This window comes from Homalodisca vitripennis, chromosome 2, assembly GCF_021130785.1.
Source record: "Homalodisca vitripennis isolate AUS2020 chromosome 2, UT_GWSS_2.1, whole genome shotgun sequence".
Taxonomy (NCBI): Eukaryota; Metazoa; Arthropoda; class Insecta; order Hemiptera; family Cicadellidae; genus Homalodisca; species Homalodisca vitripennis.
The window spans coordinates 149029581-149045487 of NC_060208.1; the positions used below are offsets into that span (position 1 = coordinate 149029581).

The following is a 15907-nucleotide window of genomic DNA, read 5'->3' on the forward strand; positions in this document are numbered from 1 at the left end:
GTTATCAAAATCGATACTGTAAACTTAAAACATACAACATTTAAGCAGTTCAATATTATGTCAATTAATCTAAAACAGAAACATAATGTGATATTTTTTAGCACGTCATAGATTCAATCATGTAATAGCTAATGTTATGAAACATACATAATATTAACTACGTGAAGGTTAAACTATGTAGTGATTTTAATTATTATGTCTTACGATTTTATCTTATCTAATAAATTCTAAAAAACACTTCAGCACAACAACAGTCAACTTTAAGAGATAGCTTATTTTAAACTATGTACTTATTCATACTCAGTATACAATCAAGCAAAGAGTTTTGGTTCAGTGACTTAAACAAGTGCGTTACTTAAGCAAAGTCAAAGTAAATGCCAAGGGAATATGTGTTCCAACACACATCGGCACGAGTTAATCTTCTCCATTGACAAGCATACCCTTAATAAATTCCGTACATAAAATATATTTGAGTAAGTTGATGTTTTATCTCGATTGTAAGCAGTTTGATGGTTTTTACTTTTTTGTAGTCAAATTAAATAACTAATTTCTTGTACATATGCCATTTCGTATCTACATGACGGCTGTACAAAATTTATACACAAAGAAAGTCGTCAATTGGTAAGATTGCAAGGAAATACAGTGTTTAGTCCATAACAAATTTTGTTCGCATATATTACCGGAATCTCTTGTAAGGTTTCACGGTGAGGATTGAATTGATTTTAGATATGTGTTGTATACAAATTCAGTCTATTGCGACTGTCAGCATGGTAGTAGTTAACGAAAATGTCTGCATAACTTCAACGGAACATGTCCTCCCAGTTCCCCAAAAATCTCGGATGAGTTCCTTGGTGCGCTATTTCGTTTCATTATGACGGCCATTCAAACTTTAAACACGTTTTGAATGTTAATAACATTTCCTACAATTTTATTTGAAAACTTCTTTCATATCGAGATATAAACAGTTTTCTAGATATTAAGTACATGCAAATCCCATAAAATTAGATTAATAATATTTCATTTGTCAAAAAATATAATTATTTTTTCCGACTAAATAGGAAAGACTATTCAAAACAATATGGTTCTTCTTTTAATGTAATAGTAAACAATTATGATAACTATAATAATTTACTATATACGAATAAAATCTCACTCAGGACGATAATAAAATTTAGACTTAACAAATGATCATTCGCATGTCTCATGAAATTGTTTCCAGATGGCAAATACTGTATTCCCTTTTTTTAAAAATTTCGTCTCTAAACGAATTATAAAAAATTCGATTGTTATATTGTAAAAACAGATGATTTTAAAACCATACATTTACTTTAAATAATTACGTTTATTATTTATACAGGATTAAGCGTTACCCACACTTAACCACGGAATTTCTTAATGAATAACTGTGTAGTCGTTTTAAGATCCCGATCCATTTAAGATTTAAATTTTAAGAACAATTTTTTTCTAGGACTCTTAAGTTGAAAAGTAGAACAGTTTGTATAAGTACAAAAGAAATACTACGAATTTTTAATTGAAAAAATCAAACAATTTTAGTAACAACTGGACTGTTTTAGCCCAGTGTGATTGGATCCTTAAGTTGAAGTCCTTCGCTTTCCAGTTAACGCAGTTAATATGTAATAATAGGTAAGACTCTATGTAATTTTTAAACGGAATTGGGTATATTTTAGATACACATTATAACAGTGATCATGGTTAAGAACATCAGATGTTAATCGAAATTGCACATGGTTTTTAGTTTATGCCCTGAGTGTGCAACTTTATGTACTTCTGGTTCGAATGAACTATATTTCTGACGGCATGGTTCAGATTGCCTTTTCATCCGATCAAAAAATATATACATACGTAGGTCTCAAAAGCCCTTACATCGGTCAAAAAGCGTATACTTATGAGCATTGTAATTTACTTCGTATGGAATGAGATATTTTAGTACCATAGTTGAGTTTTCTTTGTTGCACCAATCAAGTAAATTTATATATAGGCAGTTCCAAAAACTCTACTTTTATCAAAAGAAAGCAAAAAACAAAAACAAAAAATGATGAGGGTTTTATAGCAGTCTTTAAATCTGTAACAAAAGTAAGATAGTAAATGTGTCTTTGATATCTACATTATGCTACTGATCAAGCACTAAGAACATAGTTTTTTCTAAAATTTAAAAATTAAAAGTGCATTTGTATTAAAACTTTAAATTTTATTTTCTGAATAAACTCTGTGCTCAACAGTGATTACATAAAAACTTAAAATAAGTAATATTTTAAATTACGGTATGCTTAAGGGTATAGATATAAAAAATACAACAGTAGTTACGTTAACTAAAAATGATTATGTGGTTGAATTATAACGTTTACAAAAAAAATGTAATTCCATTAACAGGCTATTTTAATTAATAACATGTCTTTGAAGACCCACAATTCTTGTGGAAATTTTCGAAACGTCGAGACCAATAGGGAGGAGTCCTAAGGACGGAGTCCAAAGTTTTTCTTTGGTGCGTCCCTAGGGCACAAGCCACCACGTCGGTACCAAATTACAAGTCTATCTTTCATAATTTTTGCTGGGCGGTGATAAACCGATTATGAAAGTTAGTTTGAAGAATGTGCCACACGTTTTAATGTTTAAATTGGTCTAAAGCTTCCTTACACTCCAAGAACGAATGATAAAGTGATTATGGTATTATAAAAAAACCAGAATTTGAAAGAATGCAACATTATTTTCCATGGATAGTAAAGGAATTTTCGAGATAATGAAGAAAATAACTAAAACGAAGAAGAGAGCATCAGATGAAAAAAGCCTGACAGCCTGCGGTTGATATATTTAACGGTGATAAGATATGCTCCAGCCAGTCACAGTACAACGCCATCCCATTCCTTTATAAGAGGATGTGCGTTACTTGTAGTTTTTAAGTAACATTATGTAGACTGAATAGTGGATATGTAGCTTTTACCAGGGCCAAAATATTCCAAGATCTTAACAGCGTTTCTTCATAGAAGAAGAACAAAAATAGAATATTTATTAGCACTATTATCATTACTTTTAGGCTTCAAGGTCGAGGTCGTTGATAGGTTGGAAAGGAAACAGTTATTAGTAATAACAGCTAATACGTATAAGATATGCAAATAGACAAGGATATTAAAATACTTTTATTTATAACAAATTTCGTCATTATGAATATCTTGACCGTAAATGGTTGTCAAGTTTAGAGAAATACATGAAAGCCTAGAGGCGAAGACGGGAGAATAAAATAACTATAATTATATGTAACTAAACGCAACCAAATCTAATACAGCTGTGCCCAGAACATGATTATAAAACATGTCCATAACTAGAATGTTTCAATATTATTTATTTATAAAAAAATGATATCCTATTGTATTCTGTTAAATTATAGGATCTAAAAATTGTTATATTTGAAATATTCTTATATATTTTATAATTTAAAAAAAATTATGTATATTTTGTATATACAATCTAAAAGGTTTTATATTGTACGGCATTATTATCGAGGTTATAGGCAGATATACTTAAATATAAAGTGTTCAAGTAATTCTACTTTTCAGAAAACCACTAAAGTACTCATAGCCATTTTTTTATTGAAAAGTTTAGGATGAAGGGACTTTTAAATAATTAAAATAATTATTATAATGCCAGACAGAAAAACTTTGGCCAAATTAACTTTCAGAGTTGTGGTGCAACTTCGATTAAGAAGCATAGCTGCAAAACGTCTATGTTCCTTCCGGCTAGTACCAGAGGGATATTTATTTTTAAGAAACATATTTTTTGTATATACGTCTTTAGTCCTGGGTTAGGTCTGGTATCATATGAGTGAGATAAATATAAACTTTTTTATAATTACTGAAATGAATCCAAAAACAGTTTATAAAAGTCTATTTTCACATAAAGTATTAGATTCTTGGAGATTTATTTCTATTCAATAATCATAGGTTTCCATTTATTCAACAACATTTATTCTTGATTGATCTTTACATACTTGCAAGATATTGACGTATGCATTAGTAATTCTTTTATTTATTGTGAATCACTAATAGTAATAATAAAGCTGATGCTTTGTAGTATCAGTACTTGGTAGTTATACGTTGTGAAATGATATATAACGTGTGTAAAGTTTTTTTATTGAATCGTTTAAAGCTTCCCTACAGATACGTTAATGTAATTCATAGCAACTTTAAATTGTATAAGTTTGTAAAAAGTTCACTGTCTGTCTGCCTGTTAATTTATAAAGAAATAGAGCAGAAGGTTGAACATATTTAATACACATTATTCCCTATTTACAGAGGCTTAATAAATTCAACACGGATGTATTTTGATATCTCAAAGATTTGTAGATATTGTAAAAATTATACCTAGCAACTGATCCTGAATCACTCCTGAACTGAGGACGAGGGAAGACACAAGCACGGTTACAACTCTGGTATCCATGGTAACGAGACCCATCCTCCCCGCTCGACGCGCCACGCGAAACTGGCTTCTGAGATCAACAACATTCACTCCCGCGCCCCTCCACCCCTGACCAATCCACAGCAGTTGGCGTTCTCCTTCATACTTTAGAGTGTGTTCTTATAAAAAAGAAATCGTATTTGTCATTAAAATTTTCTCAATCATTAACGTACTTCTATTTCATGCACTTCATGAACATATATATGAGCTAGTTTGAATCGACATAGATTAAACTTATATATATATATATATATATATATATATATATATATATATATATATATATATATATTTATCACTAACTGTATACACGCTGCATTAATAAAAGGAATCTTCATGAGTTGCGAAATAGGGAACTTAACTAAAATTAATTGGAAAGGACTATACTTGTTAGTTTCAAACATAATTTATACTGTTTATTTTGTACAAAGTATATTTTGTTTGATTTTATACTCCATTTGAAGATTTTTTAATATGTATAGTCTCTCACAACTACTGACATTATCAATGTGTTTTTGCCCTGGTACTGTAACAAATGAATTACCTAATTATAGAACAAGGCATGTTTACATGCATAAACAAGCAGATTGCAGCTTGCAGAAGACAAGCTTCAAAGTCTCTCTGGCAACTTTCGACTTCTAGTAGGTATCTGATCCTAGGAGGTCATGGTGTCTGGTAGCTCACAGAGATTACAGTTCCTGATAGCTTCCGGCCATTTGGGGACTCCTGGACTAGGAACTTTCACCCTCTAGGAGCTTATGGCCTCTGAAAGATCACCCGAGAACTTCCCACTCAACACCTCGCATGACTCTAGTTGCATCTTGCCTCTACACAGTTGCAGATTTTGGCAGCTCCAAGTCTTTTCTTGTGATAACTGCTATGGCAGATTATTTCCTCCGGTAGCCTCCGACTGCTCAAGGTAATAACCCTCTGCCCTTAAGAACTTCCGATCACCTGCAACTCTCGTGTTCCATACTTTAGCAGTTCAGTTCTGTGACAGCACCAGCCTATTACATCTCTTGACTTCTGCCCGATTTCGGGTTACGAGAGATTTTGTATTCTAACTACTCTCAAGGAAATCTCAGCTAACTTTTGGTTTTTGACATTTTTGGTCTTGAACTCCTCTCTATCTTGGTTCAAACTTCTAATAAAAACCAACCTGTGCTAAGATTTATTCCACAAAAACGTCGGTTTATATTTATATGAGTAATGGTTACATTTCAACGATACTTTAAGCCTTTCAAAAATCAAGGCGGCCACAATGAATTTTCATCCCAATGGAGGCAGAGGAGGTTTTTTTAAATTTTCCTTACTTTCATTTCAATTTTGGTTAAAATACACCCCACCGCAAAGCATCAGTAGCAGTTATGTATAAAACGGTTTAAAAGTGGGCGCTCTTCTCTTCCTTGGCTCCTAGGCTTGGTTACTTCTTGATTCATAAAACGTTCATGATAATTTTGATTTAAAACGATCCATCAACAGTATAAATCGTCTAGAGTAATTGTTTACGAATAACTTTATCGTCGGGTATAGTTTCCTTGTCTCAATATTCTACCAAAAATACCTCCAGAGTTTCCATTTATCATATAGATGGTCCATCCCAATTTTGGTAAAATTACATCCAACCTCAAGTTATTGACGTTAGCTGTTCAAAAAAATGAGTCATTTGTAGAACGTCCATATCAAGTTTCGTATAGATAATGTTAAGAATTGAGACTGTATTCGTGGTGATACATACATACATAGACAAAGAATTGTTTACATTTATACATTTTAATAGACGTCTACGTAAAATTGAGTAGTATATTTTAAGAAGACATGATAATAATATAAAAAAAATTTTAAAAAGGTCAAAACTTTTAAGCAGATGCATCCTGAGCCCAAACTCAAAGAGATTAGTATAAAATAGAAAGCAATTCTTGAAAACTGTTTTTCATCACAACAAAATGTGCATACTTTAATTAGATATCTATAATCATTCAATTCTCTTCTGTTTGTAACGTTTTAAAGTAATAATTAAGTCTGATGGACTCTACCAGGCTTATACGACAATCCAACGTTTTAATGATTTAGACTATATAATTTGAAAATTGTTAGTACTTCAGAAACTTCCTTCTCTCCAAAAATGAAATCCGGTAAGATACATAACAAATAAAGATTCCAAATGAGTTTAATAAATTTAGAATGAACGATTTAAAATTTGTAGTAGTGATTACCAGTGAGTGTATTTTATCAATATTATGCAACCTCGTCTGAAAGGGTCTTGCAGGGATAAGACAATCTTAGAGCAAAGGTGAGGTTATAAACTTGTTGAAATGTAATGAGTAAAAAACAAATAACAATAAAATTACTGTCGGGTGAGAGGTTACAGTTTTTTGATTTTGTAAGAGCATTGAACCGACATGTGGCAATTCTACACTTAACGACAATATAGATTTGGAACAATATTATACCCTATTTCAAAACCATCACAGCATAATGATGAGGATAGTAATGATATCCACACTATTTTTCAGGCGAAGACTGTCTTCGATGAACAGATCATTATGATGGATTGAAGATCTATTAAAAACCTAAATTAAGTGTGTTCACATTCCTAACATTTAGATTACAACAAACTATCCATTATTCCAAGATTACAGTCTAAAAACCAACAAGACTTCTGTGAGGCAAAACCATGTGAGGCTAAATTTGAAATATTGCATGAACTTAATAATCATTTTCCTGTATATAGTAATTGGGCTTCTCAGCCATAAGTGTGCATTTATTTTAGGACTAGAGACAAGCCAAACTGTACAAACCGGACTGGAAATATCTTACGCCAGAAGTATATGACAAGAGCTAGAAGTAAACGCTTTTTGACCAAAGCAAGTTTCCGAAATATATTAATTTGTATTTTATTGTTTGGGCAATCAGCTGTGGCATTGGAAATATATTTAATTCAAACCAAAAATTCACCTACACGTGCAAACATAATATAAGATCCAGGTTAAACTTTAATACCCCTAATCATTAATATTGAAATAATATGTACCCGATGTATGTCTATATTTTTGGAAAGGCTGAGTCTGAATCGGACTAAATTTTGGTCATTTCTGTCCCATGTGCTATTATTATCATCTAATTGTGAAAACATTTTTATTTTTAAATAAAAACATTGTCGTATGAAAAGTGAGAAGGGAGGCCAAGGTTAGGTTCCCACTTAACCGGAAACACTCTGTACAGTTTTCACCTGGTCTCATTCTCCAAACTATCCCCAACGCTCTCTTTTGAAGAGAAAAATAATAAATACTCTAATAAAGTTGATGACACTAAAAATCTCCAAAATTTTTACCATACCTCAACTTAGACTCAAATAAGGCCAAGTAACCCAGTTTTAGTTAATATTCTTTCCTCTATACCTTGTATCATAAATAAGCGATTGTAGCATAAACAATTATTAACGGAGTGTTGTTCACATATCGAGAAAATTTAATTACGTTTTCCAATAACTGACAGGTAGCTGATGTAACAGCCACCGTGTCACGTCAAGAATGCTGATATCGCTACCCGTTATTTAATACAAATACCAGCGGTTTCGATGTTGACCCATTTTTATCACTAACGCACATTAATCCATAACAAGCGAACCGCGGGGTCGGATTCTATCGAGGATATTCTGAAATGATGGCCGGCCGTTTATCAAACATATCGGCAACGCAGTACCGATGTACGAGTACAGCGTAGACGTTTCTCAGCTAGCATGAGATGTGATAGGATTTATTGAAAAAACTATGTTTAGTTCATCCTTTCACTCAATTTACGCACTAATTTAATGTATCTATGGCTGAGATACAAAACATTATATTTTGAACCGAAACAAAACTAAAAAAGTTAAATTATTAATTAAATTATTTGGAAATAATTTATTGGCTAGGGGTATCGAAGGAGAATAAAAACATTTAATTTAGGTCCGTCTTTCTATCTATAAATGCCACTCCATTGGATTTTGCTGAGTGCTAGCAAGTATTTTTACATTCGCCTTATGGGTTACAATAATAGCAACGATCAAATAGGTGAAAAATAAGTTCGTAAACAAATTTAGAGATTTAATATGATAATATTAACAGATCTAGCTTAAATGTCCAAACACACACAACATAGGTGGAAATTTTTATAATTTACACACCTATATGAAACCAAATTTAATGGGAGAATGTGAAAGTACCATGTAGCAAGAAATCTCGAGAAAGATTTATATCTAGATTTTAAATTTTGCATTATGCTTCATTTCTACGTAGACAAACATGAGTTCTATGAATGTACATGTCCAACATGGAATTTGGCTGATTGTAATTGATGCTTGAGTAGGCTGATAGAAATTTTATTTGTGTTTTACGGGGGTGTAAATTTCTTTTCTATATAATATGAACTATAGACTTGAATATTGCAGTGACCGTAAGGGAAGGCTGTTACGTGACATGTGATGTGATCTACTCTTACCTTGTTTTAAATCATCACGAAAGGTGATAAATGATCATATAAGGGACAACACTGTTTTATAAAAAGGGGTTCTGTTGCATTATATTTATTAAATTTTGCTGAGAACAAAAGTTAGACTGGACACAATACAGTAATACTAATTTATACACATTAAAGTACAAGTAACATCACTACTAATCTTAATACGCAGGGTAGAAATAATAAAATCAGTTCCGTTTTAATTAGGGGAGTGTATCACTCGACATTCTGGAAAAATTTAATTTTTGTCTTTTCGCACGATCTCAAAGACAAAATGACCTAAATGCTTATTTATACACAAATATTAATTATGCTTGAGGAACGCTGAGTTCGATGATGGTGCACGTCCATCCATAGATTTGGCAGAGCGTTAGGCAATATTGCTACATTGGCTTAATGGATAACATATTATAGAAACGTTAAAATAACAGAATAAATAAACTTTTTAAGAAGTTCAGGACTCCCATAAGAGATGTTAACATGTGGCATAACTAGAGATATAGCCAACCTACCCAAACACAAAAACATTGATTACTTAATGTGAAAAGTTTATTGTTGTAAAACTCAGATGATTAATTAATTGAAAGAATGTGAATGTATCTTGTGGCAAGATATCTCAAGAAAAGTTCATATTATATGTAGACTTAATATATGCAAGACATTAACTATTTTGCATGAAACTTTTATTCTAAATAGAAACGAATGTGGTGCATGTTCAACCACGGAATTTGACTGAAGCAATTTTTGTGTCAACTTATTTTTTCTATGATCATCTGTCTGTATACAAGCAAGACATCTCATAAAATAAATGAGTTAAAGATTAGACATTTTTCATACAACCTCATAGCAGCCTTTTACGCATCTCGTGGTGAGGCGTAACCCTACCTTGTCTAGAGTTACGAAAAGAGGGAGATGATACACGCTAGGAGTTTTTAGAGGAAGGAAACTCGAACTATTTCAGAATTAGTTTGATATATATTCTTGTAGATTTGAAAAAAAAACAGGTAATTCAGTGACTTAAGTAGGTATGTAACAGTCATAAAAACATTAAATGTCCCTAAGTCTTGTACCCATGAGCTTAAGTCTTTTCATATTAAAACAAACGTATGAGGATTTAACACGGCTTAACTTGAAAAAAACTAGTATGAATTTGTCAACCGTTTGGAAGATGACAAAAAAACATTTTCTAGAACTGTTGGAGCACCGATGGGAGAAATGTATTAGTTGTAAAGGAAAATATTTTGAAGGAGATAAGGTGTTGAAAAATAATTTAAAATATATGGGTTTAAAAACACAATTACAGTTTTTCTTTGGTTTCCCCTCGTAAGTGTGATCTTTTATTTTACGAAATGTATTGAGATAACAATACAAATTCAAAATTAAAATATAATATGACACAAATATCTCATATCCTCTTATGATAGGAGATTGGCCTATTCTTTAATTCGTGGAAGTATCCTAATAATTATTTACAATATAACTTTTATTACTTTAAAAATATACAACGAAATATTCTGATTTTGAATGAGATTTTCCTGTATATGAGCACATATCTGCTGCATCAAAGCGAGCTTTGATAATCTATCTCGTATGTGCTATTTGATATCGTTACACATGTAGTTTTTAAATAGACTTTAATTAAATGAGTATTTTCAGTTATAATCAATACTATGCACAGCGGTAATTAAAGAATTTTATTGCAAAGAAATGTAATTTAAAACACTAGGGGATTGCATCCGTATTAATATTTTTAAAATAGGTATTACAGAAAATTACACCATAGCCACATTACCAATTGAATCATAACTATTACGAACATACTTCCTATTACAATTGTAATAAACTGTTTATTTAAAAGGAAACTTTAAACAATCTCATTTAAAACTATACAAAATTGAAATTTATTGGGTTAAATCACTAAATGCTTAATCTCACGCTTGCGTTCGTAAATAAACGGTAACCTCTTCAAATCTAAGGAAAGTTAATGAAATACATTTAATGTTCTGAGCCAAAATTCTGAAACTTCTGGTCACTCAAAAATCAAATAAAAATGTAGATACTGTGTCCTAAAATATTTCTTAACTAGTATTGTTATGAACTTTTAAGACAATTATATTGTCTTACAAAGTTATTTTAGCAGTGTTTTAAAGGTGTTACTGGTAATTGATGCTTTTTTGCAACATTGGCATTTTACAATGCCAGCGAGTTTTTAGAATGTAATTGGGAGACCAACAATTTTGAAAACTGACCCTGGCGTAAAAGATGGTGACATTTATTGCAAATTTATTGTCAACAATGAATCGTTTCAAAACTAGCTTGTTGTTTGTACGAACTACTCTTTCTTATTTTTTTACTAATATTATTGTACCTAATAATAATGACCTAAAGTACATACAAAACTTATTATATGTACTGCCATGTCAGTTTACTATCTAATATACTTCATAAAAACATAAAAAAGACATCTAAAGGTCAGATTAGTTGATTCACATTTTTATGTGTGTTCTAGCCACCATATACACTTAGGCTTCCAAATTTAGATTGTTAATAATATCCCTTTCAAGTCTAAGTTGTATTATCCAAAGAAAATGGGAATGCTTCAAATTCCAAGAAGAATTGGGTATTTCAAAATGTTTTATATCAATTTTGAAGACTTTCTATAGATAACTGATTTATTGTACTCTTAATTGAATCAAAGAAATTATCACAAGGTATAAATAAAAGAGTAAATAAAAAATGGTTTTAAACATATCCTATTGTAAATAGCGTTTACAAAAACAGTTCTATTTCTTAAATAAGTTTAAAAATTCCTGAAGCACACCAGCATTAGTCATCACTAGCATAAACGAACGAACACTTTCAATAAGTTTAGTAATGCAAACGTGGCGGTGAAAAAACTCTAAAGTTTTGGATTGATCTGCAAATGTTTTGACCAACAAATATTTTGACCTGTGATATGTGTTTAATATATTAAACCACGATGACTGAGCAGAGAGAGCCAGTGCCCAGCAGTCTAGGGCGTTAGATTTTGGGTCCGAGTTAAAGATAGCACAGGTTTAAATGCTGTCTACGATCTTGTAATGTACCGACTATTATTCTTATTCTCATTATTCCACTTGTTACAATCCTCGCACAGACCAGTGGCCCTTGTGGACAGACAGAGTACGCTAAAGAAAGGATGTCCCTTAAATTAAATACTAAAGTAGAAGTAGAAAATAAAACTTTTACTATTTTTTTCACTGGCATCTGCGGACACCAAAGGTAGTATGAACATGAACATGCTGAATGAAGACGTATATAAAATTCAGTGCATGATATTGCATCAGAAATAAGTGACGTACTTTCCGAATGTAAAAGGAGTAACGTAATTGGATGACTTTTAGGACTTTACTAACAAGTGAACTTTTCCTAGAAGGAAATCCTTTAACTACTCCGCTGTAGTAACACCCTCCTCCTCCTTGGCCTGGCTACAACTTTGATGATATTCAGTTGATGTTTCAAAGTTAATTTCAATTTTAAGCCGTAGCCATGCCAAAAATAAAGTTTTTGGTAATCATTATTGTGGAGTGTACAGAACCTGAGCGTTTCTGCGATATGAAAGGTAAGGAGTTAAAAACTTACTGTTGATAACGAGGTAATGTAATACAAATGAACAAAGTGACATGTTTAATCTCTACACTCTAGTGGTTACTGAAGTATAACGCTGTGAAGTTAGAATGATCTAAGCTTCGTCAAGAGTAGTTCAAGAATGTTCTCATTGTTATTATCGTGTAGATTACGTTTTGTGCGACGTGAACTTCGGATACTTTACACATAAACATCAATGATACGGTTTTAATCATCTAAAACATAAAATTAAAAGAGAACTTTATTAATATGTAACGTTTGTTTTATACATTACCACATACAGGATTGAATAATACTGTAACGAACATACCATTATAAATGCCGAATTAACAGCCATAGAAGAATTTCAGTACCAAAAACAGGCAACTAGAAAAGATTACTTTTAAGTTTACTGTTCAGTCCTTACTGTTATATTATATGTACAGTTACACAACCAACAAGTTATAACGATCAACGCAGTTAAGTACATTTCCCAATAGCGAATGTGATAGTTAAGTATAGATATAGTTAAACCATAATAAAATAACATTATAATAGGATTTGATCGACGTATTAATCTCCAAATAATACATAATAGATAACGTGCTTGTGTGTGTGTGTGTGTGTGTGTGTGTGTGTGTGTGTGTGTGTGTGTGTGTGTGTGTGTGTGTGTGTGTGTGTGTGTGTGTGCGCGCGCGCGCGAGTGCGTGCGTGCGAGCGCGTGTGTGTGTGGTAGTACGCGCTAGAGAATCAATTAAGTTTAATCAGCCTTTCACGCCAAGCAATTATAATATAGAGCACCTACATAATCCGTGTTAAAAGTATGTTACATTATATTTTTATGATAATATACAGTAACTGTTTGTATGATACGAAATTCTACCTTCGAATTACGTCTACTGTTTAATGTCGATTTTTAAAACAAAACAGCTTATTTCATTCTCCCCAGGGTGGCACTTAGGAAATGTTACTACATAGTATCACAAAATATTACTCTAAAACTCGTATCCACCCAATAATATACAAGTATATCTTATAAATCAAAATTGAAGCACTAAATTTGTTGCTAAGCACTAATCTCAAGAACGGCTATATCAATCCAGCTAACACTTTTTTAATAAGTCCGGAGAAGGTTTTGATAAAGAGAAAAAAGGTAAAGTTTCTCGTAATATACAACTTTTCAGCTGTACGTAAGTTATATATTTCCTTCATTGAGCAAACTACAACTCACTTGAAATGTTATGGTCAATTAAAAGAGAACAAAGTAGACACTTTTTATGAAAATGGGTTTTTGTTGGTATATACTTTATTAGGAACACAAGGTACACTGACCTATTGAAGTGGAAATACTATAAACAGAAAGTGTATCTAATAATCATACATAAGTTGAGACTTCTTAAACAAATTATATATATATATATATATATATATATATATTTACAAATACAAAATTAATTAAATTGAAATGAAAATATTTGTTTGTTTTAAAATTCTAAACAATTAAATTTATTATATTTCAGTTATTAGTGAAGTCTTATATGTATATGAGGACTTCTAAAATCATCAATTAGCAAATATTTCCTAAACAAATAGTGTTGGAAAATTGGTGGGAGGGGGTGAGGGTGATGTAGTCTTCTTTTATTTGAAAAATATTACTAATGGTCTGGTAGTTTCGTACATGGCATGGGGCAAAGATAAAAAAGACGACGAAGCAGTATAAGTTTTATAACCTCCTTCCATTCCAAGGTTGTTCAAACCGCTGATCTATCAATACTTGAATTTTGCCAATTTCCAAGTTCGAGCAAACAAACACATACATTCATGCATTAAATGAATTGAATGTAACTAAATTAATCTTTTTTTATGCATTTGTCTAGTAAGAAATACATTATTATACTAATGCTGTTTCTTTTAAAATTCATTTATGCCATTTGTTTTCGTTTCTACTTACATTACCCACTTATAATCGTCTCTGTTTGCAGCACAAACCTGAAACATGTTTTATATTATTAATCTCTAAAGTAATTTGTTATAGTTCTATATTAATAAATACTACAATTACAACTATTACATGTTATACTTTCGTGATCATCATGTCAATGATTTTAAAATGGAAATTGTCACCCAAATGTCTAGTAAATACGACGTCGATCATTACGCCGTCATTAAAAAACAAGTTAAACAAGATTCAATTATCCATGCAAAAATGTGCTTGCTACATTTCTCATATTACAAATTTTGTTTTACAAAATAAAGCACAATAACACACAAGAAGTCCTACAGTAATGTGCTATAATATTTAGAAAGTTTCTTATATAACATATTTATTTTGTTGAAAAAAAAAAGCATAGCTATTATGCATAATCGAAAAATTAATCTTTATTAAATACTGAACAGGACCATCATGAAATCACGTCATGAAAAATGAAATGAATAAAAACTCATTTTAAAGGTCTCGTCAAAAAGAGTAAAACTAAAGTTAAATGCCACAAACCGCATCTCATAAGACTGATACAATCAGAAATGGCGGCGTGAAAAAGAAGTTTACAAATACCCATTCTTTTGGAAAACTAATACTGAGAACACAAAGGCCGGGTGGGCCGCAAAGTAGGTATACATTTTCATTTACGAAATTAAAAACTAACGGGAGTATTGTTAGTAAATTATAACAATTTTAAAAGCATCTTTGTTTTTGTGTGTGTACATCTGCTTAGGTTTTTCCACACCATCTTGAAAACCATTTGACGTACAATGAAGAGATTTAGCACAAATGTATGTCTGTTAAACATACAGCCAGAAAAGGATTTTTCACTCTACTATTTATACTCAAAGTGGAATAAAACCACTTAAAGTGTACGCTTTTTAACTTTAGTAGGCTTCTCCAAAGTATGTATGTATGTCCAAAGTATGTATGTATATATATAACTGTAAACTTGGCCTAAAGATTATATTAGAAAACAATCACTCTTTTATGAGTAAATAACTAACAATTTGTTTGATATTGTTGACCAAAATTCTGAAAGAAAATTAACTGCAGATGCAATTCAATAAAATGCAAATAATTTTATATGTTATTTTATAGGTGTATTACGATGTTTTAAAACTAAAATTCCTTTAAAGGTCCAGTGTTGTATGTAGCGATCCATTAATCCAATTTTGAAAACTACTTCAACCCAAAATTACACTGATTTAAGGAATGATGAAATCGTACACCAGATATTTTTAAGATATAGGAAACCAAACAGTTTAAATATAAGACGAATCTTTATGTCCCCTTTTAAACTTTTAAAAAGTTCAAGACTATTCAACGTAACAGCTGGTGACAAATTTG

At 31.3% G+C, this 15907-nt stretch overlaps 1 protein-coding gene across 8 annotated transcripts in view; it reads right to left on the minus strand.

The window, feature by feature from the left end:
• Positions 1 to 15907, minus strand: part of LOC124354884 (very low-density lipoprotein receptor-like) — a 910157-nt gene that overhangs the window by 41710 nt on the left and 852540 nt on the right. Inside the window, exon 1 of one of the 8 annotated variants that reach the window (XM_046805656.1) lies at positions 4377 to 4488. The exons of the other annotated variants lie outside the window; for them this stretch is intronic. Coding sequence (XP_046661612.1) covers positions 4377 to 4467 — 91 coding nt within the window. The 5' untranslated portion in view covers positions 4468 to 4488. Of the gene's footprint in view, positions 1 to 4376; positions 4489 to 15907 lie in introns of those variants that run through there. 8 annotated transcript variants of the gene reach the window in all.